Source organism: Bufo gargarizans, chromosome 3, assembly GCF_014858855.1.
Source record: "Bufo gargarizans isolate SCDJY-AF-19 chromosome 3, ASM1485885v1, whole genome shotgun sequence".
In the NCBI taxonomy this organism is placed as follows: Eukaryota; Metazoa; Chordata; class Amphibia; order Anura; family Bufonidae; genus Bufo; species Bufo gargarizans.
The window spans coordinates 465,909,954-465,932,799 of NC_058082.1; the positions used below are offsets into that span (position 1 = coordinate 465,909,954).

The following is a 22,846-nucleotide window of genomic DNA, read 5'->3' on the forward strand; positions in this document are numbered from 1 at the left end:
ACTGCCCCTTTTTTAGAATTAGTTTAGAATCTGTTTACACATTGGCGGAGATTTATCATTTAGTTAGCAACAGAAAAGTGGTGTTACAAAGTAGCAAACAGTGTTTGCGACTTTTTAAATGCTGCTTTTGGAAAAAAATAGTCTTGAATGTTTTTTTTTTTTTTTCTTTTTCCTTTTTTTGGGCATGGGTGGGAAGGGGGCGTTGCCAGCTGCAAAAAAAATATCTTTATTTATGCCAGGTTTCTAGGGCAAATGCAGGCAGAACCTCAGAGCTGCCATAGACGGAGGATGTCTAATTTATGACGAGTCCTGTGCCTTGTCATAAAATAGGTGCATCTTCCGTCAGCTCAGCACATGTCAAGACCGGTGCAGAAAGTGCCGTTTTTGATATATCTCCCCTAGACTGTTTGCAGTGAACTTGGGAGGCACTCCTGATGTATACCTCTAGCGCCTGCCTTTGATGTGTGCCACTATATGACCATACAATGGTATGCATAGCCCATGGGCTCACATGTTAAAACCTATATACCGCATGGTGTGTGTTTTTTTTATTTATTTTTTTATATATTTTCTTTTCTTTTTCAATGGGATAACCTTCTATGAAACAGTGCAGTGGGTTATGCGCTTCCTTACAGCAAAAAAACACTGGGGCACACTTTTAACCTTTTTTGGGTAAACAGAGTTCTTCACATATTCCCGGGAGCCTTCCTGGCATTGTGAATGTAGCCTTGCACGTGGAAATTTTCTACTTTTAGATAAGCAGTTCGAATTCACCTATTGCAGTGCATCATGGAAGAAATGCAGATTTTTCTGTGGATTTGTTGCGGACTTGTAACGTGAAGTCGCCTTTCGTCTGCTGGCGACGTTCATCCCAGCATTTGGAATTTAAAAAGCATTTAGGGCTCAGAAAGAAACCTGCTTTGCTTGATTTCTGGAGCTTCTTGTCACATAGCTTTGTCTCCTCTCTAATAATCTGCATAATTCCTCTCCGACTGAGGCGGCATCTGTATAGAGCATAGAGAAAATGGAATTTCACCCAGGAAAGCGTGTCGTGACAGACGCATGATGTCTGCACTAACGAGTTATGCTGCACGCTGGGTATGTTTCTAGGGTCTGACACATTGTCACAGTTGTATTGTTCTCCGTGCCCTTGTCTTAATTTTCATCATCAATAATAAAATGGTCCTCTATCTAGTATGTGGGGGAGTGCTGGCTTATTACACCTTACAGTCCATCTTGTTAGAACTTGGGGGTCATGGTCTAACATGGAAAAGGTGTAACCTTGTATTTGCCTTGTGCATAAATATCCAGAAACATTACAAAATTTTGCACAAAGTGCATATTATTGAACTAGCACTGAGATAAGCAGGGCTAGACATGTACTTGGCTGTTTTTGTAAGTCCCATAGAAGTAAATGGAGAGAGGCTAAGCGCTTTTGTGACCACCTTTCCATTAATTCTTTGACTGGATGTGACTTTCAGAGGCCACCTCACCAGGCAGATCAGGGCACCCCAATTCTCTAGATATCAGATCAGATATTTGTAATTTCCTGTTGATATATAACACAAATCCCCAAGATGAAAATAACCCTTTAAGCGAACATGGCACCATACAGCACTTGGAAAGATAAAGGGGGTCATTTATCAAGCTGAAGTATGCCTATTTCAGGCGCAGATGGTGGTGCAGTGGTTAGTTGCGCCAGTATTGGGGACGTCGCCCCGCTTACACTAGGTCTAGAACTGTGGGTGGGGAAGGGGACGGCCGGCAGGCCTGTCTCATTTACCATTTTCTACACCTGTTTTAGGCATAGAAAAAAGTCTTAATGTAAGACGGCAATGAAGCGGTCTTACATTTAGAACTGGCGCTGGATGCGCCAAAGTTTTCAAGAGGCCGGCGCCTCTTCTTAACTCCGGCGGTCTTAATAAATGTGCCCCCGAGTCTCTCCTTGTGGTGACTGCCAGGTTTGTGTAGGGAGCACCTGGGGAAAAAGGTGTGAAAAATAACTCTCCTCCAGGAAGAAGGAGAACTGTCTAGTGTCTCCCTGTACGTCAGTGTCTGACCTTTCAACATGACTAAGAATATATGCCAAGCCAGACTCTTCTCCATAAGGAACATAGACCCATTCTCTGACAGCAGTTTTTTTTTTTTTTTTTTCTGAGTTTGATGCTTTTTATGTGAGTCCGGGGGAATATAATTTCTCCTTGTGGAGACTGCCAGGTTGGACCATGTGATCTTGTAGGGCAGGAAATGCTACCCATCTCCAAAATCTTTCCATCTTTCTGGAGGAGAACTACTTTGCACACTTTTTTTTTTTTTTTTTTTTTTTTTTTTTCTTTTGTATGGAGCATTGCCCAACATGCTCTGTCTTGGTTGGATATGATGATGTCCTATAAATTTGTCTTGTCTCCTCACAGGTGATGCACATGTTCAAAGGATGTCGCAGAGAAGACACATCCCCTCACATATATGGCGTGGCCCAGGCTGCATACTGGAATATGCTCATGACTCGGCAGGATCAGTCAATCGTCTTATTGGGTAGCAGTGGTTCCGGCAAAACTACAAGCTGCCAGCATGTTATCCAGTACCTGGCCACAGTGTCTGGTAGCACGGGAAAGATCTTTTCAGGTATAGTGGCTCATATGAAGGAAGTGTAGGAATACGCTATGTATAATTATTTTGTGTTGGAATATTGTGCACATTTATAGTTCTTGGAAAGTCTCTAGGTTTTTTAATATTGCAATGCTAGTGTAGGCCTCTAGGTGACACTGTTGTATAAGTGTGTGCGATTGTGAATTTAAAGGGCTAACCCCATCCTAAGAAATTCTGAGGATATGCTGCAAATGCTTAATATGAATATTAGGGATGAGCGAATTGGCTTCGGATGTTTCATCCGAAGTCTATTCGCTCATCCCTAATGAATATGATATAAATGCATAAGATGGGAACTGCTTTATATTTGTGTGAATCCATTTTATTTAAATGCAGAAATTTTGATAAAAATTTTCCTAGTTAACAAAATGGATGATTAAGAATAATGTCTTTATTTTTATTTATTTTTTTATTTATTTTAATTTTTTTTGCAGCTGAAAAATGGCAAGCTGTAAATACCATCCTGGAAGCCTTTGGCAATAGTGGCTCAAGTCTGAATGGAAATTCCACACGGTTCTCGCAAATCATTTCATTGGACTTTGACCAGGCTGGGCAGGTGGCTTCAGCAACTATACAGGTGGGTGTGTGGACTTTTAAAATGATTTCAATGAGCTTTAGGTCATCAAGACTTTTCATGAGAGATGTGCTTGGGTTTGGAAACCTGTGTGATGTGCTATTTAGCCTTCAGCAGACAGGGGGGCCACTGGATATTAAAGGAGTTAGGCTACTTTCACACTAGCGTTTTTACTGGATCCGGCAGGGTTCAGCAAAAACGCTTCCGTTACTGATAGTACAACCACCTGCATCCGTTATGAACTAATCCGGTGCTATTATTTTTAACATTGCCAAGACTGATTTGTCATAAACTCCATTGAAAGTCAATAGAGGAAGGATCCGTTTTCTATTGTGGCAGAGAAAACAGATTCATCCCCATTGACTTGCATTGGTGATCATGCCGGATACATCTTGTTCTGCATCCCAGGACAGAAAGCAAACTACAACATGTTGCGGTTTGCTCTCCAGTATGGGAACGCAACTAAACAGAACAGAATGCATTTTGGACAATGAATGGGGACAAAACGGAAGCAGGTTTTTTTTCCCGGTATTGCGCTCCTATGACGGAACTCAATATCAGAAACCTAAAACGCTAGTGTGAAAGTAGCCTTATACCATAACCAGTCTAAAAAATGTGACAAAGCTAAAACCATCCCTATACCTCACATGGATCCAGAGATCTCCCCATTCATTGCTCTACTAGATTTATATCAAGCTGACAGCTCAAGGGGAGTGTCTTTTCTGCTGCAACTAAGGGGGCATGTCCATGCTCTGCCTATCACAGCTCAGGAGGCAGTTGAAGGATAAAACTGATCATGTGCGGCCATCTCAGTGAGCAGGACAAAAAAATAAGAGAAAAAACAAACACCAGGGGTGCTATACAGCTGAATTTTATTGAATAACTTGGTGGCTATACTATATTTTTAAGTGCATGCAATTATAAACGTATTCAGATCCAGGTTCTCATTTGAAAACTATAGAATATTTTTTGTGGGACAACCCCTTTAAGCATCTTTTCACGAGCATTGGGTCATTTCTAATTTCTAGAAGGAAAATTCCACATGTGTAAGTCATGTAACAAGTTAGTAGTTTAGGCCATAACAGGCAAGTACAAACCTTTATCAGACCCCAACTCATACAGTCCATCACATCACAAGCTTTGATAGAGTGCCCTCCCATGAGCAATGGTACCAGCCAAGTGCTCTCCCATGAGCAATGGTACCAGCCGAGTGCCCTCCCATGAGCAATGGTACCAGCCGAGTGCCCTCCCATGAGCAATGGTACCAGCCGAGTGCCCTCCCATGAGCAGTGGTACCAGCCTAGTGCCCTCCCATGAGCAATGGTACCAGCCTAGTGCCCTCCCATGAGCAATGGTACCAGCCGAGTGCTCTCCCATGAGCAATGGTACCAGCCGAGTGCTCTCCCATGAGCAATGGTACCAGCCGAGTGCCCTCCCATGAGCAGTGGTACCAGCCGAGTGCCCTCCCATGAGCAGTGGTACCAGCCGAGTGCCCTCCCATGAGCAGTGGTACCAGCCGAGTGCCCTCCCATGAGCAGTGGTACCAGCCGAGTGCCCTCCCATGAGCAGTGGTACCAGCCGAGTGCCCTCCCATGAGCAGTGGTACCAGCCTAGTGCCCTCCCATGAGCAATGGTACCAGCCGAGTGCTCTCCCATGAGCAATGGTACCAGCCGAGTGCCATCCCATGAGCAATGGTACCAGCCGAGTGCACTCCCGTAGGCAGTGGTGTTGGTAGATAGGGAGCTTTGTTGTAAACACAACATGTCTTGATCCTTATTACATTTTTTTTTTTCTATTTCAGACTATGCTTTTGGAGAAACTCAGAGTGGCTAGACGTCCAGAAAATGAAGCAACATTTAATGTCTTTTACTACCTCTTGGCCGGTGCAGACAGCACACTCCGGTAACTCAAGAAGCTGAATTTTGCTGTTGAACTTGACTCCATATCCCAAATGTTCTTTAACAGAAGCAACTACTTGAATGCAGTTTAGTCTCCATAATCCACTCAAAATCCTGAACATAGAGATTTATGTTTTTCTGTTGGGTATTTTATTATCCACATTCATCCTATCTAACTAAAACTGTTTGATTAAATTCGGGAACTAGGCTGTAAGTCACTGAGTTTTCTGTGCCTAGGATCTTATCGCGGCTTTGGTTCCTGGGCAATTTATGCCTATTGATCATAGAAGACTAGTTTGTAGATTATTTATGTTAGGCTTGCATTACTCATGGCAAGCTTTCATTTGATAAAAGATAGTGTTTTTTTTTGCATGTTAGCAATGATAGTGCATGTAGCCGTATTCTGGTGATCCGTTGTAATTTCTCCAAACATTCCAGTATTTTGGATGAGAGTAGCGTAGTCCGCAGTGCTATACTGGGAATCCAATAGACCCTATTGAAGTCAATGAGTTCTATCAGTATCCATTTAGTTTGGCTTGGAAGTGGATCAGTTGCGGTGGACAGAAGCAATGAGGTAAAGTGAATACCGCCTTATGGGGTATTGGGGCATATGCAAGTAATAGAGAGTGGTTGTCTGCTTGATACACCCACTCTGTTAGACAGGAAACCTGATGCATATTAGGCTACTTTCACACTAGCGTTCGATCGGATCCGTTCTGAACGGATCCGATCATAATAATGCAGACGGAGGCTCCGTTCAGAACGGATCCGTCTGCATTATATTGGCATATAAAAGCTAAGTGTGAAAATAGCCTCGGACGGATCCGTCCAGACTTTCAATGTGAAGTCAATGGGGGACGGATCCGCTTGAAGATTGAGCCATATTGTGGCATCTTCAAACGGATCCGTCCCCATTGACTTACATTGTAAGTCTGGACGGATCCGCACGCCTCCGCACGGCCAGGCGGACACCCGAACGCTGCAAGCAGCGTTCAGCTGTCCGCCTGTCCGTGCGGAGGCGAGCGGAGCCAGACTGATGCAGTCTGAGCGGATCCGCATCCATTCAGACTGCATCAGGGCTGGACGGAAGCGTTCGGGTCCGCTTGTGAGCCCCTTCAAACGGAGCTCACGAGCGGACAGCCGAACGCTAGTGTGAAAGTAGCCTTAGACATATGCCCATTGTGGGTACTACATATAACTATCTTTCCCCTGCAATGTTACTACAAGACCTATAAATAGTAAGCAGCCAACAGTTGATCATTGAGGTCAGGTTTGTGGACCCCCTGTGATCAGCTCTCTGTAATAGTAAGTCACTGATGGACAGTGCAATGGGACATCCCGTTTCAGTATAAACTTTACTGCATCATTTAGCATTACTATTAGTAAATCATTGTAATAAAACTTGTTTTTACCTCTGTAGGACAGAGCTTCATCTCAACCACTTGGCAGAAAACAATGTGTTTGGCATTACGTCAAAGGTAAGCAGTTCTCTGCATATTTGGCATATTAAAGGGAATCTGTCACCCCAATTTAGGACCATTAACTATAGTATAGTTTTCCTACTACCTGCATGAAATACACAGTCAGGACTGCTGTGCTGTTATAACATAATGGACAGGACTCCTGTACATGTGCACGGCAGTCCTGACGATGTATTTCAATGGAAAAAATAATAATAGTGATTTGGGCTCCATATCTGCAGTTTGAAAATGCGGACTGCACCTGTGTCCTGTCCGCATCCGTTGCTCTGTTCCGTGGGGCCGCAAAATAAATAGAATGTGTCCTATTCTTGTCAGTTTTCTGGACAAGAATAGGCATTTCTATTATAGGAGGCCTGTTCCGTTCCACAAATTGCAGCACACACACTTGTGGCATCCGTGTTTTACGGGTCCGCAATTTGCAGACCGCAAAATATGCCGTGGTCGTATGCATGAGCCCTAAAGCGTTTGAAAACTTATTTGACTGTAGAGTTCAAGTCACCTCTCCTGACATGTCTGTTTTAGTAAATACTTGCACCCCCTTGTAATAACCATTCTGGAGCATCTATTGTTAGAGCATTCCTCTGTTAATCCATAAACTTCTAGAACAGGGTTTCTCAACACCGGTCCTTGGGACCCACCTACCGGTCATGTTTTCAGGATTTCCTTAGTATTGAGCAGGTGATATAATTAGTGTCCATCCATCAGGACTTACACAGTGGCGTAACTGGAAATTACTGGGCCCCACAGCATATTTTTGAATGGGGCCCCCCTCCCCCCAGTAATTTTTTCACAACCCCTTCCTTTCATGCCGCCCCCATTCCTGTGGCTAGTAAAGATCGCTCTCTCAGACCAGGTCCGGCAGCTGTTCCATCCGTTTTCTATACTGTCTATACTGTCACTGTATATCATTTCATTGTGTAATACTGTTGAGGGGGCCCTGACAAAATCTTTTAGTCCTCTTCCTCCTGGATGGGCCCCTTCGGGGTCAGGGCCCCAAAGCAGCTGCTTCCCCTATAGTTACGCCCCTGGACTTACAACAGGTGTTCATTCTGTGGGATATTCTCAAATCCTGACCGGTAGGTCCAGAGTATGGACCTTAATTGCATAGTACTGGCAATTCATTCAATCATCTTGTAGTAGGAATAACAGATGAATGGCAGGACATGCAGTTATATGAAAATATGCTTGAGAATTATTACATGAAGAATGCACATAGTTACTAAGACTTGTCAGGAGAGGTGACAGGCCTGCTTTGTGCATGATGAATGGCATTCAGACATGAATCTAGCATTGGTGATTCACCATAAATGCTGGCAATCTGACACCAACCTGGTTCAGCAACCTCTTTGTACACGGCTCATTCAGTCTCTTCTACAGTTAAGTTGACTATAATGGAAAAGGTACTTTTTTATGGCTTTTAAACATATTAAAGGCATTTTTCACCTTGAGAATATGCTAGGACACAGTTATGTAGAGCCCTGACCTTCTGTAACATTGCACAGTATAGTATAAAATGAGCGAGAACATGATGATAAAAATGAAAACAACCAGGTAAACTCCTTTCAAACCTAGCACTAACTAATACAGAGGGAGTGGGCCTATATTCACACTTGTGTCATGGTTTCCCTTTATAAAAGAAGCCATGAAGCAGGGATAGATGCATTATACAATGGTCATTACCATCAACCGTAAATGATTTACAGTGGTGTTAAAAGTTTTTTTTTTTTTTTTTTCTGCATAAATTTGACCTAAAACTACATCTAATTTTTAAAGTAGATAAAGATAACTAAATCAAACAAATGATTTAAAAATATTAGACTTGGGCATTTATTTAGTGAGGAAAATTATCCAAATCATGTGTCGGTGAGTGACAAGATTATGTGAACCTTTATGATCGGCAGATGATTTGAAGGTGAAATTAGAGTCCGGTGTTTTCAGTCAATGAGAGGACAACCAGGTGTGAGAAGGTGACCTGTTTTATTTAAAGAATAGGAATCTCTTAAAGTCTGATCTTTACAACACGTTTACAGACTTGTATCATGGCATGAACAAAGATTTCTGAGGACCTCAGAAGAGTTGTTAATACTCATCAAGCAGGAAAAGGTGACAAAGCCATCTCTGAAGAGTTTGGACTCCACCAATCGACAGTCAGCCTGACTGTGTACAAATGGAGGAAATGTAAGACCAGTGTTACCTTATTACCCCCAGGAGTTGTTGACGTGATCTTTATTAGTTTGCGATCACAAATGAACCCAAGATAACCTCTAAGCAACTGAAGGCCTTTCTGATGTTACGTAATGTTAATGTTCCTGAGCCCTTCTTTAGGAGGACCTTAAACAACAATGGAGCACATTACAGAATTGCAAGGAGAAAGACACTGGTCTCTAAAAATAACATAGTATACCAGAAGTACCGTCTTGCTCTGCACTTCATCAATCTCAAAAAAGAATATTGCTGTCCATTTGCAGTTTACCAAAGATCAATCCTGGACAATCTATTGGAACAATGTTTTGTGGACGGAGGAGACCAAAATATAACTTTTCAGTTTAAATGAGAAGCGTCCTAACACTGCATTCCAGCATAAAAACCTCATCCCATCTGGGAAACACAGTGGTGGTATCATGGCCTGTTTTGCAGCATCTGTACCAGGACGGCTTGCCATCATTGAAGGAACAATGAATTCTAAATTCTACCAGCAAATTCTAAAGGACATTTTAGGACATCTGTCTGTGAGCTGAATCTCAAGAGGACATGGGTCACGCAGACAACGACCCTAAGCACACAAGTCATCCTACCAAAAATTGTTAACATTTTGGAATGGCCAAGTCAAAGTTCTGACCTTTTAATCCAATAGAAATTTTGTGGAAGGACCTGAAGCGAGCTGTTCATGATCGTGAGAGAAAACCCTCCAAGCCATTGTGCAGGACTAAATAACGATTACTGGACATGTTTAGTGCCCAAGGGAGTCGCACCAGATACTGAAAGGTTCACATACTTTTGCCACTCAGACATGTGATATTGGATAATTTTCCTCAATAATTAAATGACTAAGTCTGATATTGGTCAGAAGGTTGGAGCAACATTCAGAATCTTTTCTTTAAATTATATATTAGGAACTTGTATAAATGATAAACCAATCATGAAATAGTATAAAAGAATGTATCTGTTTATTCATCCATCCATCTTAAAAAGGTTTTCTGGGATTTTCATATTGATTGCTCATCCTCCGGAGATCAGTGGGGTCTAACTCACGGCATCCCTGCTGATCAGCTGTTTGAAGAAGCTGTGATGCTTTGTGAAGCTTCTTCCTAGACTATGTGACATCACGTTCATCACTCACATGGCCTGGGTGCAGCTCAGTCCCGATTAAGTGCATGGGGCTGAGCTGTGATGCCAAGCGCGGCCGCTATGCAATGGATGGCGCTGTGCTGGGTAAGCTGCGAGGAGGCTGGGCCGTACATCGAAGCTCCAGTGAGCACTGCGATTTCCTTAAACCATGGATGCCCAACCTGCGGCCCTCCAGCTGTTGTAAAACTACAACTCCCACGATGCCCTTCTGTAGAATGATGGCTGTTAGGAAATTATGGGAGTTGTAGTTTTGCAAAAGCTGGAGGGCCGCAGGTTGAGCATGCTGCCTGCCTTAAACAGCTGATCGCTGGGGTGCTGCGAGTCTCATATTGATGAGGATAGGCCATTATTATGAAAATCCTGGTGAAATTTGCAGATTACTACAGAATATAGGCCAATTCAGAATGCAGATGTTGGAGATATTACAGTAGCATTGGGCTACTTTCACACTCGCATTTTGGGCGGATCCGTCATGGATCTGCAAAAACTGATCCGTTACAATAATACAACCGCATGCATCCGTCATGAACGGATCCGTTTGTATGATCTGTAACATAGCCAAGACTGATCCGTCATGAACTCCATTGAAAGTCAATGGGAGACTGACCCGTTTTCTATTGTGCCAGATTGCCAGAAGTCATAGAAAAATGGATCCGTCCCCATTGACTTACATTGTGTGCCAGGACGTATCTGTTTGGCTCCACTTCGTCAGGATGGACAGTAAAACGCAGGCAGCGTTTTGGTGTCCGCCTCCAGAGCAGAATGGAGACTGATCGAAGGCAAACTGATGCATTCTGAGCGGATCCTTTTCTATTCAGAATGCATTGGGGCAAAACTGATCCATTTTGGACCGCTTGTGAGAGCCCTGAACGGATCTCACAAACGGAAAGCCAAAACGCCAGTGTGAAAGTAGCCTTAAAGGGTCACTAACGTTTCCAAAACTTTTGATATGTCGTAGAGACATATCAAAAGTTATGATTGGTGCGAGTCTGAGCGCTGAAACCCCCCCCCCCCCCAACAATCCGTAACAAAAGTGTTCCCATATCACACTCCCTCTCAGCTCTGCTGGACGAAATTGAGACGGGCCCACAGACTTCTATGGAGATTGTCTTGAGGAGGAGTGCACATGCTTCTCTCACCTCGTTCAAGTGATCGGTGGGGGTCTCAGCACTCAGACCGCCACCAATCATAACTTTTGATGAGTGCTGAGACACCCACCAATCACTTGAACGAGGTGAGAGAAGCATGTGCACTCCTCCTCAAGACAATCTCCATAGAAGTCTGTGGGCCCGTCTCAATTCCGTCCAGCAGAGCTGAGAGGGAGTGTGATATGGGAACACTTTTGTTACGGATTGTTGGGGGGGGGGGGGGGGGGTTTCAGCGCTCAGACTCACACCAATCAAAACTTTTGATATGTCTGTATGACACATTAAAAGTTTTTTGAAAACTTTGTGAATAGTGAACCTTTAAGCTGGCTGTACACCTTTAGAATAATGTTGGCTGAAGGCAATAATGTCAGCGGGACCAACCGACCATGGAATGTGTATGAGGGTCTCCTGACTTGATGAAAAGGGACAGAAGGATTGGGCAGCTGGATTTCAACATTCCTTATTATTTTTCTCTTGATGTATTAAGCCATCAGCAGGTTACTCACCTGTCTCCATTCAGAACACCTACACACTGAGATGAGCATGTATGTAAAATGCCTCAAGAGCTGGATTTCTCACCAACATGGGGCATTTTTAGTAAATTGTAGAAATATTTAGTCAGGACAAGATAAGATTTACTAGTCATGAGCATGGTAATTGTGTGCCTGTCTGCTTGCATTGTGTACGTAGAGTCAAAATACTTGCATCTAAAAACAGAGGAGACTTGTAATGCTGGCTTTTAATATTAAGTGATAAAGAAGAGTGAATCGTCCTTATTTAAGTACCTGCTGTCCTTGCTTTCTGAAGTCACCAGGATCCATATTCAATGTTTTGTACAGGGCGAAGACAAGCAGAAGTCAGCACAGCTGTTCAGCAAACTGCAGGCAGCTATGAAAATCCTGGGCATCTCCACTGAGGAGCAAAAGGCTTTTTGGTTAATACTTGGAGCGATTTACCACCTGGGATCTGCTGGAGCCACCAAAGGTATCAATATTGTCCCTGTAGGACCGCAGTATACTGATGTGACATCTGCTCCTGTAGTTTAACTCTACAGACACAACAGATACGAAAACTCATCCCAGTCGTTGTAGACAAACTTACATTAGCACGCATGATGGGTATGGAAACTAGCTAATAACCTATAGCCGCACAAGGTTGAATGAATGATATGATGATCTGTTTCTCAGCCCGGCGTGTATTACTATATCTACCTCTTGATGTAAGACACACTGAGGTCTGCTGCTTGTACCAGAACAAAGCCAAGAGTTTTTTGCAGTACCTGTTATTATGATGACGATGGATAGAGGAAGGAGCCTTAACAACTGGAAGATATGTCTTCATTGGGACTAAAATGTTGAGGCTTCTTAGTTTAGTAGTATCTGAAATAGTGATTTGTGTAGGACAGATCATTCTGAATGCACATGGCCGGTATTCGTATTTTGCGTATCTGTGATTTGCAGACTGCAAAACCAATATGGGTGTGTGCATATAGCCTAACGCAGGCATCCTCAAACTGCGGCTATCCAGCTGTTGCAAAACTACAACACCCAGCATGCCCGAACAGCCTACAGGTATCAGTCTACAGCAGGGCATTGTGGGAGTTGTAGTTTTACAACAGCTAGAGTGCCACAGTTTAAGGATGCCTGGGCTAATGTCTCGTGCACACAGAAAAACACGTGAAGTCCCTATGGTTCTGTATTACAGAGCTGCAGGGTGCCCCCATGCAGCACCGAATTTTCCCTTCGTATAACATGCAGTAAAGCATGTTGCCATTGTTTGCTCGTATTAAGTGTAATTCTATGAAAATAAATCTTGGTATACTTCTGTATGCATCCGGAGGCATATAGAGATAAAGTATGGGCCCATCAGTTTTCATAGGTGCAGTATTATGGACCAGTACATGGGCGTGTGCATGAGCTTGAAGTTGGCACTGTAGTTTAGTTTTAACAATGGCAATATAACATGGAAGTTTTGGCCTCGACCGTGGGGCAGCTTTATATAATACCCTGACGTGTGCTGGAGCAGGCAGTCTGGCATGCGGGCTTTGATAAATTCTCAGAGGCTTTTCCTATATTGGCCATACCCTAGATTTAACTGTATGAAGGTCTAGACATTTATAGAGCATACGTTAAATAGCATCTGTTATCAGATTTGTACCTATGAAACTGGCTGACGTGTTACATGTGTGCTTGGCAGCTGAAGGCGCCTGTGTTGGTCCCATGTTCATATGTGCCCGCATTGATGAGAAAATTTTTATTCTGATGTGCAAATGAGCTTCTAGGAACAACGGGGGCATTGCCATTACACCTAGAGGCTCAGCTTTCTGTGCAAATGCTGTGCCTTCTGTACTTTGACAGGACCATGCAGTGAAAACACAATCACACCTGCTCCTGTCAATCAAAGTGGAGAGGGCATGGCAGTTGCAGAGACAGCAGCGCTTCTAGGTGTAATGACAACGCCCCCGCTGCTCCCTAGAGGCTCATTTACATTTATTAAAACATAATTTTGCGCAGCAGTGCTGGCACGTATGAACACGGGACCAACACAGATGTCTTCAGCTGCCAAGCGCACATATAACAGGTCAGCCAGTGTCATAGGCACAAATCTGCTGACAGATGCCATTCACCTTGCACTGAGGTTATTTTAGTGTCTTGTGGTGAGTCCCTTCTCCGCACGCTTTGTTGGCACTTATCTGTGTACCCTAATAAGGCAGATGGTAAAATGTGGCTTGTATCTGCAGTAACCAGTCTATACCCTTACCTTCCCATGCAGTTTCAGATGTTGATGCTCTGGGTAACTTGGTTTGACTCTTGCTGTTTGATCTCTTGTGTGCATTTCCTTCTCATCCTCCAGCTGCGGATCACATTCTACCTCTCCATATAGCATGGAGCATGACTAGTCCGACCGGCACTGAGCCTTGGAAATGGTCACATCACCTGTACCAAACTTACATGTATTCACTCCTAGAACTTGGAGCTCCCCAGAATAGAGTTTTTTATTTATTTATTATTATACAAAGGATTGAGTCCTTTTGGCTTCTGCACTTTGCAGTTTTTGTACTTCTGTGTGAGTACACACTTTTATAAGTCCTGTACAATCAGCCAAGTTTTATAAAGCTGGTAGTGCTTCGTGGTGAAAACTATTCCTAAATGTAGTTGCTCTTTGGTCTGAGACCAAGGGCAGACTGAAACCAGCTTTGTGTGAGCAGAAACAACTCGCCTAACCCTAATAGGGTAGACGTAAAACACAAGTGTAGCAGTCCACACACCAGTCTGGTCACTGAACATTCGTTAAAAACAAATGGGGTCATTTATCAAACTGGTATAAAGTAGAACTGGCTTAATTGCCCATAGCAACCAATCAGATTCCACCTTTCATTTTCCAAAGGAGCTGTCAAACATGAAAGGTGGAACCTGGTTGGTTGCTTTGGGCACCTATGCCAGATCTACTTTACACCAGGTTGATAAATGACCCCCAAAAGTCTGTTCTTATGATTTTTAACAAGGGTGCAGTTAGATTTTGTTTGCGGTGTAAATGTGAGGTATACATGAGAATAATTTCTTGATGTGTACATCTGATACCGCGGCATACTTTTATCCTAGACTCCCATGTTAAAAATGTATACAATTCCTCATGCAGTAGTGATTCCGGGTACTCTTTTGACCTTTGTTGGGTGAATGGGGTCCTGTGGATCTGTTTTACATACTTTATATGCCAATCCTGCCCTGCAGTGTGAATGCACCCATTAGAGTGAGAAAACATCCCTGCATTGCCCTATATAAACTATTTGGGGAGAATTTATCATTCCGCTCACCCCAGTTTTTGGTGGTAAAAAGTCACAAGCTGCATGTTTATGACCTTTTAAACGCCACTTGGGCAAAACTTTTTTCTTTGCTGCCCTCGTCACTTTCCCGAAAAGAGGGCATAGGAATCTATGCCAGCTAGCCACCTTTGTGATGAACCAGCCGTTACTGGACTAGTTTCTCTGGTGCCAAGTGGTGCCACTCTGTGCATGGGGTCTAGCTGGTCAGTCATCATCTGCTTATGTTCTTAATAATACCTTGAATGCATGCATTCTTCACACTACACACGGTTGCATGATTCAGTAACCTTTGGTATCTTGTCTTTTGTCCTGGCCAGACACCTTTGAATTGTATCATTTTCTAGTGCACCTTTTCCATGTTACATTAACGTATTCTTCCTCACAATATTTTTAAATCTAAATGAAAATCTCCAGCTTGTCTCTAGGTTTGCTGGATAATGCATGTGTCAATGCCAAGGGTTGTATTATTATAATTTTTATTTTTATTTTTTTAAAGAGCAGCTCCAATTCGATATAAATGGTCTTCAAATCCATTCATGCCCATACTCTTAACATTAACATATATTATTATCATGTTAGTTAGTGCTGATATCAGAAGCATAACGTGAAGCTCCTGTGCCCCCATATCTATAACTGCCGGGATCTATCATGCATCACAGATAATTCACAACTAACATAGTAGTCCATCAGCATACGTCCCTTGTGAGCTATGACCTGACACTACAAAGCAATGTAATTTGGCCACGCACATGGAGGTTAGAATATTTCCTCTGGGGAGCACAGGGACCCCCTTTCTACACTCTAGTGATGACTAGTAATACTAATGTTCATATCTGTATTGACTGGAGCTGCTCTTTTACAATATGTTATCAGTTTCCTGATCATAGGTGCTTCATCATTAGATGCATTCCAATAAATAGCTGCCCGTCCAGCATTCAAGAACTATCCTTATGTAAAAGTTATATGTAATATAATGGCAATCTCCAAATTTAGAAAATGCTGAGGTTTAGAATTGTGGATTAAGTTTAGGCTAAATCTCTTAATCTCAGTGCATATGGAAATGGATTGCAAGATGACTCCAATTATGTGGTCACAGGAGTGATTAATAGGATTATTTATAGGGGTTTTCTTTACTTTTCATTAGCGAGAAATCTGAAGCTGATTCTATTAATGACCTGTAACCCTCTCAGCTTCTGTAGGTTTTCAGAAGACGCCTTATGCTGTAGTAAGGAGATCTTCATCTAGACAAGTGTGTGTGCTTTCTGCACGTTTAGGGCAGCATTAAAGGGTTTCTGTCACCAGATTTAACCCTATTAAGCTAGCTGACATTAGCTATGTGCTAATGTCAGCTAAACCTAACTAGCCTATTCCTACTTTTATCTATGCCCCCATTACGTCACAAATCTAACTAGGAGCAGGAACACCGCCCCCCCCCCCCCCCCCCCCTGCTCCTAGAGGCTCTGTTCTCCCACCTTTGTTGCCTCCCTCCAAGTCGTGATTGACAGGGCCAGGCAGCGCTCGCATCTGTCTGCCAGCCCTGTGCTCTGGTGAAATCTCGCTCTGTTCAGTATTCGGCACAGGCACGGTGAGGGGAAGACGCTCGCAGGCTGCCAGCTTCCTCACCCCGCCTGCGCCGAATACTGAACGGCGTGAGATTTCACCAGAGCACAGGGCTGGCAGACAGATGCGAGCGCTGCCTGGCCCTGTCAATGACGACTTGGTGGGAGAACGGAGCCTCTAGGAGCAGGAACAACGCCCCCCTGCTCCTAGAGGCTAATTAGCATATCATCAAAGTTAGATTTCTGGCGTAACGCGGGCATAGATAAAAGTAGGAAAAGGCTAGTTAGGTTTAGCTGACATTAGCACATCGCTAATGTCAGCTAGCTTAATAGGGTTAAATCTGGTGACAGAAACCCTTTAACGAAGTCTGTCAGTATGAGGATATTGAAGCCATCTGGATAAAATTGTGTGCTGAGAGAGCGGCATCATTATTTCACCTATAACTCCTCCTGTCAGTGCCGATCTAGCTTTTGTCTGTCACTGAGTGGAGGACCTGAGGTGTAATGAATCTAAAGCTGAGTACCAGAAGGGGACATTGAATGGAAAGAGGAGTACTTGCAGGTATGAGAGTACAGCTATTCACAAGATCTTCTCCCAGTCCCATCAGAAACTTGTAGGAGTTTCTGAATGAGGTCACCTTCTGTGATACCTTCCCTAAGGCCTCATACACATGGCCATATTACAGCTCCATCTTCTATAGAGCTGCATTAGGCCACCTGTAGAGTAGGTGCATGGGACCTTACTGAACTCTTGTAGGTCTTTGATTTTAAATGCGGCATACTCCATTACATACAGAGCTATTCTTTGTACATAGCTCATTGCAATGGCACCCGATGAAGCATAGTTTGATGGCACATGGAGTCTCTGTGGCTCGGTAGTACTGAGCTACACTTCAATCCCCATGTCTGATAGTGGTTGAATGAGCTAGACCAGGGATGCTCAACCTGCGTCCCTCCAGCTGTAGGCTATCCAGGCATGCTTGGAGTTGTAGTTTTGCAGCAGCTGGAGCGCCGCAGGTTGGGCATGCTTGCCATCTCCTGTCCTACTGCAGAGATCCCATCATATAAAGCCTTAATTCGGCAGCACCTATGGTCAGTGCACTGTGGTTGCAGAGTTGTGGTTTGAAGAAACTTTCCTAACAGTCTTTTCTCTGTCCCTTTGTGTTTGAAGCAGTAGCCGACATAACAATTACAATCTGTGTGCTCGTTTTCTAACTGCGTGTTTTTATTTGCATGTTGCATGCTGCTCCGTTGCAATACAGAAGCAGATGAAGGTAAAGAGGCGTTCCATCCTTCGTTCTTTCATATCTCTCCAAGTGAATTTGTTTCTTCTGTTATCTGTTTTCACGCTCTGTCTGTCCTCGGCGGTCACAGTGTGACAGCTGTCTAATTAAGTCATTGTCGTATTGACACTAGTCTTTCTCATCTCTCATGCCCATGCCTTATTGGGTAACAATATTATCTTTTTGTTTATTACACTGCCTCTGCCAAGGGTATTGTCACCCCAGAGCTGGCATCAGTTCTGACATTTCTATACACTGTATTTCTATCCTTGTAGCTAACAAAAACTTCAGTCCTCGAATAATGCAGCATACGGTAATAGCCCGCTGTTTGTAGCGCTGCCTGGATGGGATGAGTAGTTTAGAATACACCTCAAAATGGTCTTTCTCCATTAACGTTCATGCTGTCAGTGGGTGATTTGTGAGGGTCCTAGAACAACCTAGACAACATATTGCACAGGACTTTGCGGACATTATCATCACTTGATGTCCCCAATGGGGCTCACAAACTAAATTCCCTATCAGGGTGTTTTTGGAGTAATGGACGAAACCCACATAAACATTAGGAAAACATACAAACTCCATGCAGATGTTGTCCTTGGTCGGATTCAAACCTATGACCACAGCGCTCCAAGGCACCAGTGCCAACCACTGAGCCACCGTGCTGCGATTTCCTTAAAGGGAACCTGTCATGTTAAAGATGGTGCCCTAGCTGCAGGCAGCATGTTATAGAGCAGGAGGAGCTGAGCAAATTGGTAATACTTGTAATTTAGTCTTTTAAATTCCTGCTCATTCTGGGCTTTGAAGTCCAGGAGGCGGTCCTATCAGTGATTGACAGCTTTATCTGTATACACCAGGGATCAGCAACCTTCGGCACTCCAGCTGCTGTGAAACTACAACTCCCAGCATGCAAACCTATTTGTCTGTTTTAGTAACTCCCACAGAAGTGAAAAGAGTATTCTGGGAGCTGTAGTTTCAGAACATCTGCCGTGCTGGAGGTTGTTGATCCCTGGTATACACAGTTATAGAGGGAAAGCAGTCAATCAGTGATGGGACCACCTCCTGGACATTCTGGGCTTTAAAGCACAAGTTTGAGTGAATTCTTTTCAATAAACTCTATATATCGATCTGCTCCGCTCCGCTCCTCCTGCTCTATAACATGCTGCCTGTAAAGAGAACCTGTCACCATGAAATGCAGTACAGTTTGCAAGCAGCATGTTATAGAGCAGAAGGAGCTGAGCAAGTTGATAATAGATTCAGCAAATCTTGTAATTTATACAAGTCTGCCATTTCTCTAATGTGTATGGCCAGCCTAAGTGTGACAGTCATACCATATATTAAGATGTTCATCCCAGCCTAATACATTTATTAATAGAAATTCTGGAAAAATGGAAAGAATCCCACTGACTATACCTGAACAGTGTTCAGCTAGAACAAACATATACGTGTTCAATGTTCTCATAGTGAAGTCTCACATCCCCCATCTCCTCCCTAGGATTACTGTTCTGATATACATTTGCTCTTTTGTAAAGATAAGCCTTTCATTTAAAAACCTGTGTTCTTGTAAAGCTGGCAGAAAGCAGTTTGCCCGGCACGAGTGGGCACAGAAAGCTGCATATCTCCTGGGCTGCTCTTTGGAAGAACTTTCCTCATCAATATTCAAGCACCAACCTAAAACCAGTGGCCTGCAGAAATCGACCTCCTTCCGTCAAGGACTGGATGATGCAAGCCAAGGAGATGGACCAGGTATGTGGTGCCGAAATGTACTGCTGTTGTATTACAGCCTAGGTACTCCATGCATAGATCACATTCTAATTACACTTGCAATAAATGGAAGACTTGTTTGCAGAAAACATCCCGTTAGTGCAGGCATCCTCAAACTGCGGCCCTCCAGCTGTGGCAAAACTACAACTCCCAGCATGCCCGAACAGCCTACAGGTATCAGCCTACAGCAGGGCATTGTGGGAGTTGTAGTTTTACAACAGCTGGAGGGCCACAGTTTGAGGATGCCTGCATTAGTGTAAGGCTCCTAAAATGGCTGCTCATTTAATCCCATCATTTATAGACAGCCAGTGCAGTTCCTGCATTTACTATGCAGACATGCCAATATCCTCCCCAGACTATATGAAAGAAGCGCTAAACGCAATGTAGTGGATGCTGCAAAGGGAAATATATTAGTGTATCTTGGTCATTCACATCATTGGCTTAAGTTCGAGGCTCCTCCATGTGGGAGGCTTCTGCTCTGGCTCATTTGGAGCAAATGCAAGGCTTGTGTTTTCAAGTTCGGCGTACAAGGTTCGGGTTCTCTAAGAATTCCATTATGGATTCCGCTACCATGGAGTATAAGTTATGGTTATAGCGGAATCCATAACTGAATTCTTGGAGAATCCGAAACTTGTACGCCGAACTTGAAAACACAAGTTCGCTCATCCCTACTTGTCATGGTGAAACAACTCTTTTAATGAATTGCTTAAAGGGCATCTGTCAGCAGATTTGTACCTATGAAACAGGCTGATCTGCTTCTAGTGGCTCATTTGCATATGAACATGAGACCAACACAGATGCCTAGTCAGTAGACCAGGCTGTTTTATGACAGCCTGTAGTATGGTGTCAGTGGCTGTAGTCTGCTGGGTACATGACTGTCCTGTGTTTGTTGTCATTGGAGTGCTTCCTACATAAAGATGCTTTCTAATAGTAATGTTAGTATTGGAAACCCTTATTTAAGCAATTCTCTAATAAAGTCTGTAACTCCAAGGTGGAGTGTCCTTTTAATCGTAACTTAGAGTCTTTAACTTTTATATTCTTGCCAAAGAAGGGCTTCTTTTTTTTATAATAATGACATTTACAGCTATGTTTCATTATTCTTTCACAATATTAAAAGATGGCCTTGACTCCAAAATTCTATTCACTTTTTATAATCTCTACAATTTTCTGTTGACTTTACATTTCTTAACCTTTTTAAAATGTAGAATTCCCGGCCTTTAATTGAAACCTCTCCTTAGCTGCCTCAGTTCGGCTGACATTTTCTTTTCATTTTCTTTCTTTTTTTTTTTTTTGTTGCATGTTGCTGTTGCTTTTTTACTGTTTCAATTAGACAAAACCATAGTGCGGTACATAAGTGACTCTATAACGAGGTGCCCCTGACTGAGCACTGCCATAACATTATGATCGGACATGCTGACCTTACTTAACTGTCTGTGTACCTGTCACTTGTACTTCTAGGCTGTAAGGCCAGGGCCACACAGCAGCCAAGTTACGATGAATGGTTTACTGTGTTGCCCCAGTCATGTCCCATTGTTTGCAAAGCAAATTAGTCTGCAGCCCTGTGGATTGTTAAGCAGATATCTCCACCATCATTATTAAAATTATAAAATTGGGACTTTACTTTATTTTAAAGTGGTCAACTTTCATTTGACTTCTACTAAAGGGAATTAGAAGCTTAGAAAAAAAAAATCTGTTATGCAATTATGTGTTGTATATATTCTGTGATTTTATTATTATTTTTTCTTGTTTACAGGTTCAAAGTTGTCTGCTTTGGAGTGCTTGGAAGGGATGGCCTCCGGATTGTACTCTGAGGTGTTTACACTGCTCATCTCGCTGCTAAACAGGTATATTGACTCTATAACGAAGTTTTAGACGCCGGTCTTAATAAACCCCTAAACTGCAGGTGGATCTGCCTGAGTTATGAAGAGGCGCTGGCCTCTTCATAACTTCAGGGGGTCCTCCGCTAGTTCTAAATGGTAAGACAACTTCTGAGAGGTCTTACATTTAGACCTTTTTCTACGCCTAAAACAGAGTAGAAGATGGTAAATGCGATGGCCCATCCTTTCCTCTTCCCCACCCGCACCACTCTTGCAATTTTAGACCTGTTGTGAGTGGGGAGAATTCGCAGATTGCGGCGCAACTAATCATTGCACCACAATCTGCGCCTGAAATATGACTAATGTAGGCGTATTTCAGATTAATAAATGACCCCCATAGTATATACATAATTTATGTACCAAGTGTTGCCTCCATTATGTCTCTGCAAATGTTGTTACCCAGTATTTTTAGACTGATGATTTCCAAATTGGCCTAGTTATGTAGTGAGAACTCTTTTCATATAGCTAGACCAACATGCCATTCCAGCTACTGGAAAAGCTGTACAGTTGCAGCGTTGTGTGTCTTTTATGTGACCTATATGCCCCCATCAAGCCCCACAGAGATATTTTCCCAACTTTCCCAGACTACAGAATGCCAGATCAGTCTATTTATAAATTGTTAAATCTCCAGTACTGTAGAATACCTAGCTAGATTTGCTAGGCAGGAAACCTGGGTTACATGCATAATGTTAGAGTAACATTATATGGATAGTGTGTACACCTTCCCTAGACTTGTAATCCAGCTCTACAACACTGATGAATGTTAGGTTTGCATAGACAGACAGTGAAAAATTCTTCTGGCTTATATAGGCAAACGTGATATTGGAGGTTTGCAGTCTCCGTCGCTTTCACTGTGCTCTGGGTGTCCATTAAAGTTAAGCCCCACCCTTTCGCAAATTTGATGTTTTGGCTATAAGGTCATGCTGGTACACAGTCGGGTTACACTTCTTTTTTCCCATGCTTTTCAGGGTTTAGTCACCTTATATTTAAGACAGTAATTAACTTACCAACCAGTAGCAGTCTTGGTGTCCATCTCTCCACCTGTCTCCAGCAGCCCCTCCCTTCTCCTTATTCTCTGCTCCCTATAGACTTCTATGTAATCTGATCCTTCATTGAGCAGGCTAAAGACTAATCTGAGCAGTAAACTCAGCCTGATCTGAGGCTGATACAAGAAGGAAGCATATTTTGATGATAAGATTACAAAGTTCTTTATAATCGAAAAAAATGAAATTACAGTAACTTGAAGATGGAGGTCCAAGTAGATCCTCACAGAAATTGTGATGCTGGCAACTTTACTTATTAGTCATTTATACTATTTCTAGACCTTTTTTCTTTTCTTTTTTCTTTTATTTTTTTATAACCAAGAGCAGGATCTTACTGTGTACACCCAGATTTATTCCACCTGCAGTTGGCTTTAGTAGTTATTTAAGGTGTACACTTCCAT

The 22,846-nt window shown here is 43.0% G+C and overlaps 1 protein-coding gene across 21 annotated transcripts in view; it reads left to right on the plus strand.

Annotated features, from left to right (window-relative positions):
* MYO18A (myosin XVIIIA) overlaps positions 1-22,846 on the plus strand; it is a 314,632-nt gene that overhangs the window by 135,422 nt on the left and 156,364 nt on the right. For 20 of the 21 annotated variants that reach the window (XM_044283668.1, XM_044283669.1, XM_044283670.1 and 17 more), the window contains 8 exons: positions 2,415-2,625; positions 3,084-3,226; positions 5,026-5,126; positions 6,543-6,600; positions 11,939-12,083; positions 17,744-17,755; positions 19,331-19,507; positions 21,279-21,369. In XM_044283668.1, coding sequence (XP_044139603.1) covers positions 2,415-2,625; positions 3,084-3,226; positions 5,026-5,126; positions 6,543-6,600; positions 11,939-12,083; positions 17,744-17,755; positions 19,331-19,507; positions 21,279-21,369 — 938 coding nt within the window. The remainder of the gene's footprint in view (positions 1-2,414; positions 2,626-3,083; positions 3,227-5,025; positions 5,127-6,542; positions 6,601-11,938; positions 12,084-17,743; positions 17,756-19,330; positions 19,508-21,278; positions 21,370-22,846) is intronic. The other variant, XM_044283652.1, reaches the window with a different exon arrangement.